Here is a 19256-nt window from a genome sequence, read left to right as displayed (position 1 = left end):
TCAGCTGCCGAGGCGCACAAATAGTCTTTAAAACTATAAACACCGTCCAGGTCAGAGCCAGGGGGACCCATTTAGCCCGTGGCTGTGCTAAACGCTGCAGATAAAACAAACGATAATACTGTCTGTCTCCTGGCACAGTCTCCACTCGCATTAAGCTTCGCACACGTAACACACACACAAAGTGACAGTCACGCTATTTACGCGTCAGTGCACACACAATTTGCGCACAGCTTAACTTCGTGACTTCTCGCGTCAATTCACAGTTTGGACTTTTTATTGTAATGCAAATTAATCGATTACCTCACTAGATGTGATCTGATTTTTAAAAAGTTTAAAAAAAAAAAGTGCAATAGTGGCTATAAGCATATTTTCGCAAAAATAACGAGCAACATTATATGCAATAATTGACATTCTATGAAGGAAGACAAATAAAAACACATAGTTTTTAAAAAATACATAGAAATATTAATAGCCTATACCGTTCTCTCCTATATTTGTTCACTGCAAATATCAAGTGTTGACTGGATGCTTCGATTTTTTATTGGGCTATTGGCTATTGTTGTGGCTAACATGAATAAATAAATAAATAAATAAATAAATAAATAAATAAATAAATGTACGTGAAGTGCAGGTATTTAATTTCCATGTGCTTAATGTGAAGAAATACACTATTTTTTGTAAAAAAAAAATAAAAAAATAAATACAAAATTAAAAAATTAAAAAAAAAACAACAGGGCTACAATAGATATCGCAATATAGGTAATTGAAAAGGGATCAGATAATCCTTTAATGATCCCCACTGGGGAAATACATATCCAGTACAGTATATATTGTGATATTTCCATTCACTGCTAATTCATTTTATTTATTTATTTTAGATTCAAAATAAATCATCTCAATAAATTGTACATTTCGTATGTTTCGTATCAAATTAAAAGCAAGCCAGAGGCAAATAAATTGGGGACTGATTGGAAGGTTTAAGTTGCGGGTGTCACATATAACACTTGTGTGCATCTGGCAGCGTGGGTGGGAGTGCAGGGTGGTTGCGTGTGTGTGCGTGTGTGCGTGTTGTGTGTGTGTCCAGGTTTGTTGTCGTCTGTTATCACGTCCAGATAAGGCCGACAGTGGCTCCAGCATCTCTCGGAGGCAGACAGCGGAGTGTGTTGCTCCTGGTTTCAGGTTCCGTGTTCAAACCTTTTGTCTGCTCAATTCCTTGACCTCTTGGCTGTTCCATTTCCTCGTCCACGATGAGCGACGAGATGACACCCAAAGTGTGCATGCAGGCGCGCCAAACTTTGAGTTTCATTCGCGAGAGAAAAACAAACAAAAAAAACGTCAATGTCGTTGCAAATGTACATATAGCCTATAGCACATATAGTGTACATATAGGCCTACTTCCGGTGCCATTTAGCCCTAAACGAACCATTCGGTCAGTAGAACCAGCTGAGATATTTCGCCACATGAGCGAAAAATAAATAAAGGTAAATAATTAAAACGTTATAATTAAATAGGCTACATTGTATAGGCCTATTATTGTTTAGGTGTGTGCAATAAGAATAGAAATGTGCTAAACTGGATGTTTCTGGAAGGGAAATTAAACCTGCAGCACAAGTTTACTAAATCTGGAAGGGGATTACCCCTTCTCAAGGTTTCTTCTTATTTTTTTCCCCCTGATGTTTTTTTGTTGTTGTTGTTTGTTTGTTTTTAACAAAAACAAAACAAACCATACCCCCTCCCCCAGAATTTTTTTTTTTTTTTTGAGTTTTTCCTTTCCCATTTGTGGTTTGATCAGGGGATGTCGTTGCTATTTGTCAATTGTGGGCATGTGAAGCCCTTTGAGACTTTTGTGTGATTAGAAATAAACTTGACTTGAAAAACAAATTCCACTGAATTTGTGCTGTGCATCGATCAGTCCCATGCATGCATGATCAAAACACTCAGAATCATTGCTCACAAACAGCTGCAAAGCATTCACACACAAAAAATATGAACATGTTCTGGCAAATTTTCACGCAGCTTTGCAATAATATTAAAACGTTATCTTTGGCTGTTTTATTTTGTTGTGCATTATATGATGTCGGCTCCAGCAGGCTATATGAAAGAGTATACGTATGTAAATCGGAACGACACGTACAGCAGTGGCCATGAAAAGCAAAATTTCAAAAACAACACGACCTTAACATAGAGTGCCTGCCTAATTGGGCCTTGGGACAGCTTTGACTGCCGTAAACCGAAGACTTCCTATAATGACACATAAGAAGCGCGCATGTATGAAGACAGAATTCGATTGCTCACTGCAAATCATCAATTTCGTTCCAATAAATGGGGCTGATTTTAAGCTGCTTGTGTAACCACACTGTAATGATGCAATACCACAATAAAAAAAAGAAAAAGCAGAAGCTGAATGTAAAACTGACCGTGTCGGTGAAAACTAACCATTATGTAAAGGCGTGAAGATTTTGTAGCCTGTGAAACCAAATGAGATTTTTCGGAGAAATGATTCAATCATCATGTGTCATGTCGGACTTGGAGTATAGCCTAACATTTGATTGGGCCTACTTTTATTTTCTTTTATCTATTTTTTAAATTTTATTTTATGGGAAGGATGCAAACAGTTCTCAGTGAAGTAGAGCCATTTATCAGCATTTCAATAATCAACAACAACATAGCGAATGAATATCTGTGTAATTGCAGACTATTTATTATACAATCCTTATTTGGGATATCATTGGGCCCAACATGTGTCGGACCTCAATCGTGTCATTTGCAAGTACACCACAGGGACCAACCATACAGGGAAGGTCCCGCATGGCCCCCTCTTGCCCACTCCCACAACGCTTTCGTGCGTCATTACGCACGAAAGCGAGCGAGCGAGAAAGAGAGAGAGGGGCCAAGAAAAAAAAAAAGTGTCTGCATTTGTCGTTCAACATGACTGAAGACTTCACAGAGGACCAGTGTGTGGTATGCCAAAGAAATACTTCAATCTGTTAAACATTGCCAGGAAGAAGAAGGACTTGTGGTCTTCTCGTTGCTTCCGCATGACAGTTGAATATAGTTGCAGGCGATGTTTCCGAGCCCCAGCACGTCCACCCCCTTCTCCGTCAAGGATATATTAAACCTGGAGCACAGCCATGAGCTCATGTCTTCTTTGGAGCTTTCTTCTCGCATGGATTGCTGCAGCGCGCCCGCCATCACATCCAGCCCAACCAGCTCCTGCTGCATGCTACAGGGCCGTCTCAAGCACGAGCCTCCGAGGGACATGTCCGTCTTTGACGAGGACCTCCACCATCAGGACCCCAAATTCGCCGCAGCCGTTTACGGGAAGCCCATGACGCACAGCATGGACTCGGTGAAGGAGGGAGCATCAGGCCTGCAGAGCAAACATGCAAAAGGTGAGTTCGTGAGAAAGAAAGAAAGAAAGAAAGAAAGAAAGAAAGAAAGAAAGAAAGAAAGAAAGAAAGAAAGAAAGAAAGAAAGAAAGAAAGAAAGAAAGAAAGAAATATGTAAAACAAGACGCAGCTTAATAAAACATTTGATGCATTAAATTTCATCATGGAAATTTACCGGCTTAAAAGAGAAATTAATTGTAGGTACAATTTCACAAAACGTGTCATTCAAAGCTTTGAAATACAAAATTATATCTTTTTTTTTTTTTTTAAGAACAGTAGGACATGAGGGAAAATATATTATAAATGTATTAAATGTATAAATTTACAATTTCCCTGCTAATTAACGTGCGGGCAATTTGCTGCATGGGGAAAAACAAAACAAAACAAAACATTTTGTGGGTGGGGACCACTACAAAAATAATTATCAGTTTATGCCAATAAATTTTCGACATATATATATATATATATATATATATATATATATATATATATATATATATATATATATATATATATATATATAATATTTTTTTTATTTAATTATCCCCTAGATCTAGACAATAATAATAATAATAATAATAATAATAATAATAATAATAATAATAATAATAATAATAATAATCACAACAATAATAGAGAACAATAACACATTTTATTATTTTTGATAGACCAAGCTGAAAATCTCAACAATACAGCATGCAGTTACAAGAGGGGAAATGGTAGAAAATGTATAAATTATTTTATATTTTTTTTACTAATGCCAATCTATTATTATTATTATCATTATTATTATTATTATCATCATGCCTATATTAGGCAATGCATCCGCAAAAGTAAAGTTGATTAATTTCTTATAATTATCCATCCATTATTTATTTATTGCTGCTGTTGTTATTATTAGGAGCATATCGTATTGTTAACGAACGGCATTTTGTTTTGACTTTTCGAATCAGAGGAGTTGAGTCCTCGGGCCGAAGCCGCAGACGACAGGAAACCCGACGATCCGAACCGCCCGAAGGCCCGCAGACGCCGGAAGCCGCGGATCCTCTTCTCCCAGGCGCAGGTGTACGAGCTGGAGCGCCGCTTCAAGCAGCAGCGGTACCTGTCCGCCCCGGAGCGAGACCACCTGGCCGGGGTCCTCAAACTCACCCCGACGCAGGTGAAGATCTGGTTCCAGAACCGAAGGTACAAGTGCAAGCGGCAGAGGCAGGACCAGAGCCTGGAGATGGTGTCCCTGCCTCCGCCGCCGCCCAGGAGGGTGTCGGTGCCGGTGCTGGTGCGGGACGGCAAGCCTTGCGTGGCGGCCGAGCCCAGCCCCTGCAACCCGCCCTACTGCGTGGCCCACGTCAACCACTTCGCCTACAACAACTATCCGCAGTTTAGCGGCTACGCCAACAGCGCCTGCGGCGCAAACTATGCGTGCAGTTACCCCGCAGCCGCCGTGCAAACGGGCTCGTCCACGAATGGGAATTATGTGAACTTCGGCGTGCACGGGGAGCTCAACAACGTGCAGCCCAACTTTCCATGCACCTCCAATGGCGGAACCTCGCTACACGGCATTAGGACTTGGTAAATGGAAACTTGCGTTGGTATTTTTACAACTGGGTCAAAAGGTTTTCGTTTATTTGTATGAGTATTTAACGCTTCCTGTTTTGACACAAAATATTGGTATGCTTTTTTTTTGTGGCATGAGAAACATTAGTGATAAATTAATAAAATAAACAAACAGAAATGTGATTCTTAATTTGGCACGTTTGTGAAATCGTTATAGGAAGTGAAAAATATTAGACTAATGGGACGAAAAATATTTGACTAATACCACGAAAGAGGCGGGACTGTTTTTGCACATCAACTTTACTTCCGGCTCAGTTTGCGACATTTGGGCTGCGTCAAAAATACTTGTTCTTCCGACTTTGTGCCCCTCGGTTGCGCGTTCGCAACCTGGACCGGAAACAAACTCAAGTGCAAAAATCACGGAAGTCCCGCCTCTTCCGTGGCAGGTACCCCATTTAACCGACTACACCTGCGGTACCGTTTATATTGTGGTGAACTGCACTTAATAGCAATTGTTGACTCTGATGAAGTAAAATTAGGCAACAAAAATATTAGAAGCACCTCCCACTATAATGCAGTATGGCGGTCTCAATGTCGTGGATGAACAAACGGCGTAACATCTCATTGAAATATTGCTCTAATCTGCAATTATAAAATTAGTCGAGTAAATCAATTAAGGAAACAAGCTAAGAAGGGGCTGCCCACACTCAGCCCTCATACATATGGCTTGTGTCAAGTTAAAATGTTCAAGTGGCTATTATGAGACTTCATTCAATGTTCTTGAATAAGGTTAAAAGGTTGTTAGTAGTTTACATATTTTACAACCTGCTGTCAGCGACATGTACACTCAACTTGTTGACCGGCTGCAGCCGGCGCAGGGAAGAGTTGCATGACCTTGACTCAAACGTTCTTGTAAGACAAAGACTTTTACGGTTACAGTATATAAAAATTTTAAAATGTGCTTCAAGGTCATTGTGGTTAGATTTACTCAAGATATATCTTATTTTAACTGTACCAAAGGATTAGGATGTGAGGGGCTTGAGTTGGGCTTTTTTGACAATATAACACACAATGTAAAAAAAAGAAAAAAGAAAAAAAAAAAGTTACAAATCCATGAAGAATAAAGTTACAGTATGTAATTATTGCTCATGAAGGAAATGCCAATAAATTGCCCCTTTGCATGTTTTGGTTCTGCGTTGAGTGAACTCTAAAGGAACATGTTGGACGTCACTGCACAATTGCGTCTCTCTGCGTGACTCCCCGTCGTGAATAACTCCATGACACATTTCGTCCGCCCATACATTTATTAATTATATACTAGGGATGTCACAATAAGGGCAATATCGTGATATTAAAACTGACACAATATCGTCGTGGTCATGTTCACAATATTTGAAAGGAACACACCTGTCAAAAAAAGTCAGGTTGATTTCCATTTGTGCAGTTCTAGAACCCTCTAGTGGCTATTTTATTAGTGCAATTAAATTTTCATTAGGGATGTTTTGGCCTTCTATGTTTAATCTATGCTAATTGTCAGATGAAGGGGAACCTAATTTGCTTGTGACGCGATCAATGTGTGCTTGCATTAGCAAGTAAGTGCCTCCATATTGTTATTAGTGATTGTAGGTGGTTTATATGCATTGCTGTTATGTACAAAAGCACAATATTGTGTTTTTTTTGTTTTTTTTTTTTAGTATGAGCTCCCTTTTTTTACAATATTGTGATCTTTTTTTAAATATCGCCAACGCCCCCACAATATGGTGAAAATTATCGTATCGTGACCTTCATATCGTGATAATATCGCATCGCGATGTTTGGATATCGTTACGTCCCTATTATATACGTGTACGTTTCAAATGATGGCAACGTGAGACGTTGCGACGAGATCACGCAGCTCATCTGGACACGCTCTCCTCCGAGGTGCTGAAAAGGCAACGTCAGATAACAAATCCACACACACCAAAAATATCCCGCAACCATCACCCTCTACCCACAACTGGTGAGGGGGAAAAACAAGGGCAGGATGGAGTTTGCTTTTCCGGGTCTTATCTGAAGAAAGACAGGGACGCGTGCTGTTCTGTCTCGGCCGTTCACGTACGCTCGCAAAGATACGTGCACTTTTTCAGCCCGCCGCAGTAACAGGTGCAACGTGAGCCACCGACATTGGAACATTGGAGCACTGAAATTTCAACATGATCGACATCACTGTCGCAATGAACAATATTCTCATGATATTTCTGTGTCATGTTTGCGTTCACTTGTGGAAAGTACTGCAATTGCTGTATGGCGCGTACTCCTCAAAAGAAAGGAAAGAGTCTTTTCTTGAGGATGTAGAGCACGGTGGCGAGGAAGAGGGCCAGCGCGAGGAAGATGAGCAGTTTATCCGTAAGCTCCCGGCGGTTGTATTTGGTGATGAGCTTCCTCCCCAGGTGAATGGTCCCCGTCATGGTCTTAAATTCGTCGTTGGTCTCCTGGATGGTCCTGGACGAAGTTGCTGCAAAAGTGCAGAGGAAAAAAAAATGCAAACAATTTGACTCAAATTTAAGGAACGTAATATCTAACACACTTCATGAATCAGAAAAAAATATCTATATCAAGCCAACCTAACGTTGTCATTGTTTCCTCGCTCTGATTAACCTGCTGGGCCATCATTCGACTGATGCTCATCAGGTTCTTTGTAATGTCGCTGGACGTCTGGGCCAGGCCTTCTTTGGTGACTTTCCTGAATGACAGTAAGAAAATTATACACTCACATGACCGATAAGAATGTTAACAGAATGTTTAAAATACTGCCTGTTGGTCAATCGGTGCAGTGGACCGGATTGTTGTTCCACTGTCCAAGTTTCAATCCGCTCCATCTGAAATCCGACTCTGACGCGTGTGCTGAAAGTGACACGCTGTCCCCTCACCTCTGTCTCGCGCTGCTATCAGCTCCATTAAGCAGCGCCTGTTTCTCCATATTGTCGATTGACAACTTGCTGGCCAGGTTGGACTTCCTCCAGGTAGTCTGGTTGCTGCCAGAAACACGCACGCACGCACACAGACGACATTTCAGAACTGAAGTATTTTTTATATTGACTGTTCTCATTGGGGTCAAACAACCATTCACACTCGAATTCACACGTTTGGGCAATTTAGAACCTTCAATTAGCATGTTTTTGGAATGTGGCAGTCATAAATAATAATTGAATAATAGCCAATTGACCAAAAAAAAACAAGTTACCTCAGCATCTGTTTCCTGTGTCCCTCTACCTGACTGATCAAGGCCAGCTTGTCCGACTCTTTGTCCTGCTCCATCGCCATCTGTTCTAAATCCTGAGACAGAGACAATCAGTGTTGATCGTGATATATATAATCTGCAAATTGTCAGTGCTTTATGAACTTCTCACTTGTATGCGCAATCGCAGATTGTGAAAACTCTTCTTCACGTCCGCGTTCAGTTCTGTCAACTTGCTTTGGGGACCTCTGCACTCGTTAATATCCTGACAGAACATGACAATATGCATTTTGCTAAAAAATAAAATAATAAGGGATCATTGCTCGACATCAATCATTCCATTATCTATACTGCAGATCTCAGATTAACAGTAGCGTGCAGAGACATTTGGAGGGGCAGGTGCTCAAAGTTCAAGAGGGGGCACATTGATTTTTTTTTTTTTTTTCATTATTTTGATTAGGTGCACAAAACGCGAACATGGGTCTGCTCAATAGAAAGTTGTTGCTCCCTACCGGTAAGCAAATTAAGAGCTCCTTTTATGGGAATGGTAAGACAGATGTAGAGGCTGGCGCACACCACTTCACTTCACTTCGTCCATTGCATAGCATTGTTTATCTGACCTCAATTACGTTGATCATGCTTTTTATTTTAAACTACAGAACTTGAGACATTTAACATTTAAGCACCTTCAGTCATGACAAAAAAACTCCCAATAAATTCACACACTTATTTCCCAATAGGCGAACATGCATTCCTTAAAAATGCACAACCGCCACCAAGTAAAAACATAGTGAATCATATCATCCATTCATCTATTATCAGTACCATTCAAGATGCAAAAGACGCCCCCCCCCCAAAAAAATAAATAAAATAAAAATAAAAATATTAAAAAAATCAAAATCAAACAGTTGCCATTTCCAGTAAGCTTGTTGCACACAAAACGTAAATGAAGAAAGGGTTTTGAACTATTCTTAAAATACAATATTAAAGAGGCAAACTAACATGGAGCCACTGACTGTGAATGGCAAAGCATCGTTTACATTATTACAATAAACAATGAAAGCGTAGGGTCTCCCTGCATGAAGTTATTTGGGGAAATGTATGAAATCTTTTTGACGATATGTATTTATATAGTATTAGATCAGCTGTGGGTTGAAAAGTAGGCTAATAACTTTGTGATCGAGAGTGCGGAATCGTTGAATCAATATCACATTAATAAAACAGATTTCCTGTAAGTCATTATTGTTGTAATGAAACAATAAGTTGTCCGCATCTGCTTTCGTCCACGAAGTTGCAGAAAATTGCTACATTAAAACACTTTTTTTGAAATGACAACGTCAAAGACGACTGTATTCTTACACGGCCCTAATTAATAATAGAAAAAAATCGCACCTGAATGAGAGCCTTGACTTCGAGATCATATTTTAATATTTCTTGTTCGCATATTCGGACGTGGACATCGTGAGACGCCATTTTGCCTACGTCCACAACACACACTGAGCTACTACGGCAAAGCAAGAAGGACAAACCACCAACTTCCGCCTTCCGTAATGTGACAACTAACCACGTAAACTCGAATACTGTAGTGTAGCGTATAATTTTGAGTATTTTAACATGACACAAACACTTTCGGTTATTAAAAGATATTTTTGACGACTAATTTAGTCAAAAGTATGAATAAAACATTACACTGTATAAGGTATAGGCTAAGCAAATATTAAGGATTTACAGTACAATTATAATCTCTAATCGATTAGCCAATGAAAATGTAAATAAATGTTGACTGAATGGGTGTCTAAAGAAAACCATTTCAATGACATTGCTAATGGGAGCTTATATAAGGAACATAGTATGAGGCATAACAAATAACATTTTATGGTATGTTTATTTATTTTTTAACACCAGAAGTACTAAACAATAGCATACATAAAACAAAAACTATTAAGGCTTATATTAAGGTTTATTTTTACATTAAAGCACACTCAGAAGGGATCAATTCTAAGAAAAGTCCTTGTTTGGAGATTGTAATTGTACAAGGCACAGTGGATGTCACTCTGTAAGGCCACATGGATGTGAATTAAGGCACATCAAAACTGTGGACTGCAACATGAAGTGAAGAGAAAGTGGCCCCTGACGTTGCAGCGTTGTCTGTTTTGAGACGAACTGAGAACAAAAAGAGCACATCATTCAAAGACCTAAGCAAAGATTACTTACTACAGCGAGCAAAATGTTGGCCTCGGGTTTCCCAAAGTGTTTTACCTGAGCATTTTAAGGCCAGCTGTAGTTGAGGTACCAGATGGCGTCAGTGGATAGAGACGGCCCAAACAGTGGATTCAGCTGGGCCAGAATGGCTATCAACCAGCTGATGGAAAGAATACATATAAGCATTATTGCTCAACAGCTGTTGGACATTCACAAATCAACCAATGGCCTGTGTGTTGCCCCCTTGTGTCCATATGATATGTAACAAGACCTAAGAAGGAAATTTAAGCCAGAGTGACGGTAAATAATTTAACTACACACAAAAAAAATATAGCCTTCTTGTGTGGCGTTTGAACATTCTTCCAATACTTTTCTGAGGTTTGCAAAATGGTCTACAGCTTCCTCTCACATTCCAAAAATATAACTTTAATTGAAATTAGATTATTAGTTAAATAGTTTATCATTGTGATTGTGAACGATGATGATGAACAATGTCTATCCTGGTGACCAGTCAGGTTGTACCCAATGTCAGCTGGGATTGGCTCGAAAAAGAGTAATTGGTATAGAAAATGGACAGAGGGGCATTTTGTATTCTGAATAAAATCAACTCCTGTTAAGTTACGGATTTGATTTTAAAAACCGCCCTTTCACAACACCACCATTTCGATACAACACACAATTGTACAATTAACATTACATATCTACTCTTATGTGGATAATTATTTTCAGCATTGAGTGAAGCAGTTTCTTGTGACGTATACTGTACTGTACTTGTGCAATAGCTGTGTGTTTCGGGCACGTGGTACTGTATATAATTATACTAAGTCAACAGGTAGTAAGGATAGCGTTTGCCGTGTTTGAATTACAAAAAACAACAACAACAACAACAACAAAAACAACCCAATAATACTTACAACAAGTAGCAGCAAACAGAAGTTAATACCAGCATTGTGATAATCACTCTGTGGAGAAAACACAATATTTGAGGAAAACGTCGTCATATTTTGACTAAAAAAAAATAAAGAAATAACAACTTGGGGGGTAATCGACCATCCCTACTGACCAATGTGAACACTTCTAAAATCAATAATAAATAATATGATAATTTGGCTCATCTTTTTCATGTTTTCTGAAGACATAGGCCATTATTTTAGGAAGGTGACGATATGGGAAGTTGCCTCGTTTTTCCATGGCTGTTTTGTTTTTCAATAACGTATGAGGACATAAAAAAAAGTTAAGTGTTGTTGCTATGCAAGCAAGAAGCCCAACAAAAGAAGTGATTATGGTTTAGTGTTTTCACACAGAGAAATTTTTAGCCTCAAGACGCTAACCTTTTACTAAAAAACTGCTCGAAATTTATCCAACCCTAAATAACACTTGTAGACACAGTACAAGACTAAATAGTGTAAACTTTCAATTATGATCGTATCCACAATAGTAAACGTTATTTCATTAATTCAAGATAGCATTATGCTAGTGAAGTGAAGCTAACATACGTACCCTCTGTTTGGTCCTTTGGGGATAAACCAGGGCACCACTCCGCCAACTATGCCCCAAAATAAGGTCATCGTGGACATGGCGATGACAAAACTTAATTCTGCCATGGTAGTAGTAAACTTAAAATGGAAACTATCACACGGATGCAAACTTCTTACAACTTGAAACCCAAGTCAACGAGTCACGTGATCACATCACGCGCGAGAGGAGGAAGTGCCATTACGCAAACTTAACCCCTTAACATCAACTGCAGAAACACGAACTTCCAGTTCCTTTATGGGTCTAACTCAACTCAATGCATTGAACATTTTCGATATTTGAATATTGTAATGCCCGAATTTCAAAACGTTGGTGAGATTGCGTCCACTTATTTCCGACACTTGTATTTCAGACCACAAGGAGGCAGAATAGCATCACTTTTCAGTCCCACTCACTGCAGGGTTTCTGCAGCTTACATTACGCAACTTTTAATTGTATTTTAAAGGGATGCTTGACTCATTGAGCCATTTCCAGCAGTAAAATCCTGTACATTGGATGATTTGAAAGCCAACAAAATCTGTGACCCAAAAGTGTCATAATACGCAGAGTAACTTTAATGTCCATCACTGCAATTGACTTCGATGCCATCACATACACAAAAGGCTTTTCAAATACAGGAACAGCCCAAAGTCAGATTCCCACCTTGGTTACTGCAACATTAACTGTAAAGCCTCAATCTTGTGTGAATATGTGCAGGGCCCATTTCAACAATGAACCTTTTTCTTTAAATCACATCCATGCAAAAATAAAACATGACATGGACAAACCATTTTATACAATTTATTGATAGCAAAAGAAGTTTACTCCTGCATCTTCTCAATGGTCTCCTCCTTGTATTTGCCCTTCTCCTTTCCATCAGCGCGAGATTTGGCCTTGCGCTCCAGGATCTTTTTGCGGTCCTTGTCCAACTTTAGCCTGGTGATGACCACCTGCGAGACAAGGAAATGCATATGTCATTTAACAGATTTTCTTTCCCCCTTTTTTAACAGGCCTTTACGTTAGTATCTGTATCCCAGCACAGCAACAAACTGCTGGCCAAGGGATGAAAATGTGACCGGATTTGCTTCACCAACACTTAGTTTGCCACTAGAATTGTTATTCACATGGCATTCTCAAGACATCCAGTTGATTCCAGTTATTTTAAGTGTGGTAGATTATTCTGACAATATAAATATTGTGTATGTCACAAGTCAGGTGTTTGGCCCACATGACTTCGTGCAAGAAATAAAGAATTTTAGATAAAATAAATAAATAAATAAAAACCCGAAAAAGAAAACAAAAACAAAACATGGCAGTGCCAAAATATTGGAATGCGCTCAACTTTTTGACAGTGGGTGTGCTCCTCACACCAAGTCAGATGGAAAGTGCTGTAGTTTTCGTGTGACCTTGAACATGATTAACTAGGCAGCATTGATATGCTTGTAATGAGAAATCCTGATGGTACAAATTTACACTAATCATGACTGACAGCAGGCAAAGTTTGTTCAGCAGCAGAATAACTCGGCTACATTAAATTGCATTTCTAATGTAGTTTTCACATTAGTATCCTTTATTTAATATGATAATTAAAAATATTAACTACCAGATATTGTATTTTTTGGCAAACAAGTTCTAAAAGGCAAGGCAGTTTTATTTTTCTACAGTATATTTCATACACAAGGCAATTCAATGTGCTTTTCACAAGCAGGGACAACACCTACAAGCATCAACAGTTACTGACATTCACAAGCAAAGCAAATTAAAGTAACTTACAAAAATTACTAAAAGCCAGTAATACAAAATTAGACTTAATGTAGTAAAGGAAATAATTATGATTTTCAAAGCTTTTTAAATTTGTTTTTCAAAGATGCACCATTTGATCTTAATTTTTGTTGCATCACATTGATGTTGTCGAAGTTGGAAAAGTGCATTAGAAAACCGCTCCAAGTGAACATTATCCCAAATTCCAAAATGCAGTAAACCCAAGTCACAAAAATGGTGGCGTCCACAGGGATGCACAAGATAACCAACTCATCTGTAATTGATTGCCAAAATTGCTGGTATAGCGCAGCTGGACAGCTCGCACTATCCTTCCGCTATGCCGAGTCCCTCTCTCAATCACTAAACCTCACCTCCATGGCTGCCAACAAGCAAAACTTTTGGAAAGTATTTTTATGAAAGGAGGGTAAGGAGTAATTAACAGGAGAGAACGGCGAAGCCATGCTAACTGCGAAGCTATCATGAAACAGTCAGGTAAGTAAGGTCCACAGAGAAAATATCTACAGTCAGGAAGGACACACGGTAGCTCTGAGAACCAGAATTTGTGCATTACTGTATATATTAGCCATACAGTCATAATTATATTAACATGCTGCATAATATTTCCACAATGTTATTTGTCAGCACCATAAGGACCTGAATTTTAATTTCAAGTTTAGCAAAATAATCTAAAAAAAATAATTTTTGTTTTGTTTTTACACTGACATCCATTTTGCAATGTACGGGATTTGATTCATACTGTAAAGTTTACAGTATGAATCAAATGTAAAATGTTTACAGTGTAAACTGTAGTATGAGTTTTAGGTAGTCAGTATTTCGGTGCATGCCCGAAAGCATTCGCATTCATCTCCTGTTCCTTTCAACAAGCACAAACATTCCACAGAGAAAAGTGGTCACCTTGCTGGGATGGATGCCAACATGGACCGTTGTTCCGTTGGCTTTTTCTCTCTGCACACGCTCAATATAGATGACGTACTTCTTCCTGTACACCTGCACAACTTTGCCAATCTGCTGGCCTTTGTAGTGTCCACGGACAACCTATGTGTGACAAACCGTTGGGAAAGCTGATCAAGACTATGAACATTTAGCTAGTTTTCTTACCATGAGGCAAGCTTAATTTCAGTACCTGGACTTCGTCATCTTTGCGGATGGGCATGGACCTCACGTTGTATTTCTGACGGAGCTCCTTGGACAAGGGGGAGGACATGATCTTCCTCCTGATGTGTGAGGGAGCATTGAAGTGCCTCTTGCGGTTCTTGCGGCGGGAAGATGTGACAAACGGGTTCAGCTTCATGGTGCTGTGGAGGGTACAGCGATTTTAAATAGCAATTTCAGAAACAGCTCATCCTTATTCATTTATCAAATTTGTATGTGCCATAGCAAACTGTAGGAAAGGTAAACAATTTGTACATACAAAGTGAACATTACACTTGCACACAATGTAAGTGACATGTAAGTAATAAGTTCGAATGGTCGCAAAACCGTTTTGAACTTTGGGAGCCATTGTCATTATAAATAAAAGGAAACAAACAGCACCATCTTTTAGGTTGCTGGTTATTATTACAATGCCTACAAATGACCGAACGGTTCCCTAACAAGTTATTACAGCTAGCTTAGCATGTCCATTCGATACTGTGCTAGCATCGTTAGCATAATAGACAACTCAATGTGGTAAAATGATTATTTCCTTCGCATTGTGGACCAAGTCCCAACTTAAGAGTACGGAATTACAGAGTTACGAAGTCCGCATGGGTAATAATTTCTCTTGTTTTCGGGTTCTGTTACGCTCGCTGGTTTGACTGCATGCGGAGCATTCACGGACGCTAATGGAGGCGATAACAGCAGACGTAATGCAGTCATCGTTCAGGAATATTGGCAAAATATGGGTCTTTATGTAACAATGGTGAGTTTTAGATGTGTCTCAAGTGTTTTACTTCGTAAATATGAAGTGTTGTTACATGGATGGATCAAGATTCGCAACTAGAATTGCTCGCATCAAATCTTACCCTGCCGTGTACTCTTGTATGGCCGGCGGAAAAGAGGACGGCAAACTACTTCCGCTGGCATTAGTTCACACTTAGGTCTCGCGAGATGTCACACAGAATTCATCATGAATGCAACCCAGCATTCTTCCTGATGTAGTCCATCTAAACTTGAATTTTGTGCGTTTACTTGTTTAAATTATCGACAAATAACATGTGAAAGATTTATGTGTATTTTCTACAAGTATTCCCCATTTTACGTTGTACATTGCTTACTTTGTTTTGATACGAAATATCACCACAAGATGGCGGTAGAAGCCAAGAACGTAACGTTTCAATGCACAGTAAGAAATAAGTTGTGTATGATTCATCAACTTTGACTTCGTATTGCACACGCTGTTACACTAATATATATATATATATATATATATATATGCGGCGCCACACAGATAGTTAGATAGCAATCTTTCTTCTGCGTAACAACATCGGGGGGGGTCAAGTCCGGTCGCAGTTCCAGCTCTCCTGCCTATTGTGGGGTGGGGGCGGAGGGGGGGCTGTCATAGCCCCCCGCGTCGTGGACACGCTATTTCCCCTCCCGAGCGACCCGCAGGCAGCACCCCACTGATTCCTCTCTAGCTGTCTGTCGTGGAGGCAGTGCGCATGTGGAGCCTGCGAGCAAACACTCCACACCCGTTGGCGAGCATCGGAGAAGGAGGAGAAGATGAAATGTTTTTCCCGTTACCTTCCGTACATCTTCCGGCCGCCGAGCACCATCCTGTCGTCCACTTGCCACACCGAAGGTAGGGTGGGACACGGAGGGGATCTGTAGAAAGCGTTTGAGTTGTTTACTTTGTGACACTGGTGTGATCATTCTGGTGATCTGTACATCATGCTGCATAAGTTAGCGACTGCGGATTTAAAACAGATGGAGAAGTTGTCGGGGACATCTTTAAATGTAAATGTGCAAGTGGAGACACTATTACGTCTGAAATTGACTGAGTTTGTTTTCTCTTCTGTAGTGTTTGCAGCATATGAAGAGACATGACAAATTGATTGATTGATTGAACTTGATTCTAATAAATAGGCTTTCTCTGTGCTGTGGTAATTTTCCCATACAGCAATGTATGGCAAGTGTTTGGGCAAAATTCAAATGATGTCATCAATTCCAGAATAGGTTCAGTGAAGACATAAACTTGGTGAATATAAACGGTTGTTTGGCTATGTGCTCTACAATTGGTTGGCGATCAATCAAGGATGTACTTTGCCTCCTACTTGAAGTCAGCTGGGAAAGGCTCCAGGTGATCTACAACCCATATAAGGATAAGTCGCATATAGTAAATAGAGGGATAGAAGTTCCTATAGCTGGTCAATTAATCCTGGTGTTGATTTTACTGTCCGACGGCGGTTATCATTGTTTGCTTTAAGCAGCCGATTACTCGGGCATCATGTGGAGACTGGGCCGCTGCATTATTTAGTTTTGCATGGTTGCCCTCCTTCCAGTACTCTCTGCCCTCAGGAAGGAAGACTGATACAGTACAGTATGTGGTGGTCAAAGCCTGTAGTTATGCACTTCATACATGTTCACTCAAGAGTATGTCTTTGGGGGCCGAGTTCAGGTCATGTACTTTATACATTCATCATCTGCTGCCAGCCTTCCACTCAACCGACAAAGAGCTCTGCACAGCCACTCTGTGCACATCGTCACCAGTCACAACATAAGCTTGCCTATATAGTCGAGTTTTTGATTTAGACCTCAGAGCGATGTCCATTTAACAAGTGAAGTAGCACGTTTTTATGAACTCTTTTCAATTTATAGCCACTCCATACAAGCCAATAGTGTTAATTTTATCTGCCATTTTTAAATTTTGTCTCTTTTTTTTTTAGTCCAATTTCAGTCACGCTTGTTAGTTTTTATCACAGTTAGTCAACCTCATCTCATTTTTATTTAGTCAACTATATAGCATTTTAGTCTTTATTTTAGTCCAAGAAAGTGTAATTTTATTCGTCTAGTTTTACAGGGCGGTACGGTGGATAGCACGTCCGCCTCCCAGTACTGAGGACTCGGGTTCGAGTCCAGGCTGCGGCCTTCCTTGGTGGAGTTTGCATGTTCTCCCCGTGCCTGCGTGGGTCTTCTCCGGGTACTCCGGTCTCCTTCCACATTCCAAAGACATGCATGGCAGGTTAATTGGGCGCTCCGAATTGTCCCTGGGTGTACTTGTGAATGTGGATGGTTGTTTGTCTCTGTGCGCCCTACGATTGACTGGCAACCAGTTCAGGGTGTACCACGGCTACTGCCCAAAGCTGGCTGGGATAGGCTCCAGCAACCCTTTTGAGGAATAAGCAGTCAACAAAAACTCAACATTTTAGTCTAGTTTTAGTCAGGACAACCATTTTACTCCTGTATATATATTTTTTGTTCGCATTTTTTTGTTATATTGAGCCTTTTTGAATCTAAAACTATTTCACATAAAATCTTCTCTTATCTTTTTGATGAAAAACAACTTCAGACACAATTATGGTAGCTACGATGGCTCAGTGCTATTAGCTAGCAAGTTAGCCAGCATTAGTTAGCAGCTATATTAACATGATTGTTGGAATGTTATAGCCGTTGGATTAATGTTAAGTTATAACTATAATTTACTTTTCTTTTTTTTAAATATTTCACTGTGAATGCACCTCCTGTCTGTCCCATGTGTTTGAGTGTCACAGATGTGACAGATTAGCAGAGACAAGATTTTACAAAATTATATCATTTTTGTCTCGTTTATGTTTATGAACTAAAATGTACCATAGATTTTAGTCAGATTTTTATTAAATGAAGGACATTTCCGTCTCTTCTTCGTTAGTCGACAGAAATGCATACTGATTTAGTCCCACTTATTGTTTACTAATGAGGGCTTTAGTCTAGTCTAGTTTCAGTCCGGTGAAAAATATGCGTTGACGAAATCATTTATAGTTTCTGTTGACGAAATTAACACTACTAGCCAAGTCTTAATTCATTTGTCTGAGATGAGAGTTTCTTTGCTGCTGTCTAAACGGAGGAATAAGAAGCAGTTTGCTGCAAATGTGGGCTAGTGGAACCTAGCGGCGTATGATGACACAGCAATTGACCTTGGAAAAGCTCGCCCCCTGCACGCACACTACTGTACACTGTGTGAATCATGGAACACACTCGTACAAACAGAGCACGCACATTTATTCGTTCACACTGAAGTCTGGGATTCCCGTTGTGATCACACACCTACCAAGCTACCTTGACAAACTCATAGTATTTCTGCAACTGTTTCCCCCCCACCCGCACTCTACCATTTCTCAGCATTTATGCCCACTCCAGCTGAGCAGAGTTCGCCCCAGGGAAGACGAGTGTGCAGTTACCATGTTAGTGGAAAATGCATTACATAATCCTGCTTGTGGACCACAGTGTTCCCCGTTTATTAGGATGGCTGTGATGGGCTGGCAGCACATGCAGTCACCTGGGTTCTCACAAACACATGCACACGTTTCATTCTGTTCTTTTGCCCATGCTTCTCTCATTTCTCCCATTTCAAATCAGTACATTGAAAGTGGTGAGACGGATTAAGTCTTTCAGGATTCCAATGGTTATGTGTTGTTGTGTAT

The 19256-nt window shown here is 39.8% G+C and overlaps 5 protein-coding genes across 5 annotated transcripts in view; 2 read left to right on the top strand and 3 right to left on the bottom strand.

Moving 5' to 3' along the window:
* The first annotated feature begins 3064 nt into the window (after positions 1-3064).
* On the top strand, positions 3065-4962 carry nkx2.5 (NK2 homeobox 5). The gene is made up of 2 exons (XM_077532547.1): positions 3065-3392; positions 4343-4962. The coding sequence occupies exons 1-2, from the start codon at positions 3065-3067 to the stop codon at positions 4960-4962; spliced, it is 948 nt and encodes a 315-aa protein (XP_077388673.1).
* Positions 4963-6228: 1266 nt separating this feature from the next.
* On the bottom strand, positions 6229-9714 carry bnip1a (BCL2 interacting protein 1a). The gene is made up of 6 exons (XM_077532679.1): positions 9553-9714; positions 8333-8425; positions 8167-8258; positions 7853-7957; positions 7547-7665; positions 6229-7437 (listed from the first exon to the last, which is right to left on the bottom strand). Exons 1-6 carry the CDS (start codon positions 9631-9633, stop codon positions 7241-7243), a joined length of 687 nt encoding a protein of 228 aa, XP_077388805.1. The 5' UTR covers positions 9634-9714; the 3' UTR covers positions 6229-7240.
* A 312-nt stretch (positions 9715-10026) lies between these two features.
* atp6v0e1 (ATPase H+ transporting V0 subunit e1) lies at positions 10027-12085 on the bottom strand. The gene is made up of 4 exons (XM_077532681.1): positions 11863-12085; positions 11277-11324; positions 10420-10522; positions 10027-10323 (listed from the first exon to the last, which is right to left on the bottom strand). The coding sequence occupies exons 1-3, from the start codon at positions 11964-11966 to the stop codon at positions 10429-10431; spliced, it is 246 nt and encodes an 81-aa protein (XP_077388807.1). The 5' UTR covers positions 11967-12085; the 3' UTR covers positions 10027-10323; positions 10420-10428.
* Positions 12086-12662: 577 nt separating this feature from the next.
* rpl26 (ribosomal protein L26) lies at positions 12663-15755 on the bottom strand. The gene is made up of 4 exons (XM_077532792.1): positions 15663-15755; positions 14783-14954; positions 14554-14694; positions 12663-12827 (listed from the first exon to the last, which is right to left on the bottom strand). Exons 2-4 carry the CDS (start codon positions 14948-14950, stop codon positions 12699-12701), a joined length of 438 nt encoding a protein of 145 aa, XP_077388918.1. The 5' UTR covers positions 14951-14954; positions 15663-15755; the 3' UTR covers positions 12663-12698.
* Positions 15756-16239: 484 nt separating this feature from the next.
* ppp2r2ba (protein phosphatase 2, regulatory subunit B, beta a) overlaps positions 16240-19256 on the top strand; it is a 41245-nt gene continuing 38228 nt past the window's right edge. Inside the window, exon 1 of the mRNA XM_077532243.1 lies at positions 16240-16438. Within this exon, the coding sequence (XP_077388369.1) occupies positions 16360-16438 (79 nt within the window). The 5' untranslated portion in view covers positions 16240-16359. The remainder of the gene's footprint in view (positions 16439-19256) is intronic.

The sequence above is a fragment of the Festucalex cinctus genome, chromosome 9 (assembly GCF_051991245.1).
Source record: "Festucalex cinctus isolate MCC-2025b chromosome 9, RoL_Fcin_1.0, whole genome shotgun sequence".
Classification (NCBI taxonomy): Eukaryota; Metazoa; Chordata; class Actinopteri; order Syngnathiformes; family Syngnathidae; genus Festucalex; species Festucalex cinctus.
Note: the sequence above shows the minus strand (reverse complement) of the source record. Positions and strands in the feature narration are given on the sequence as shown.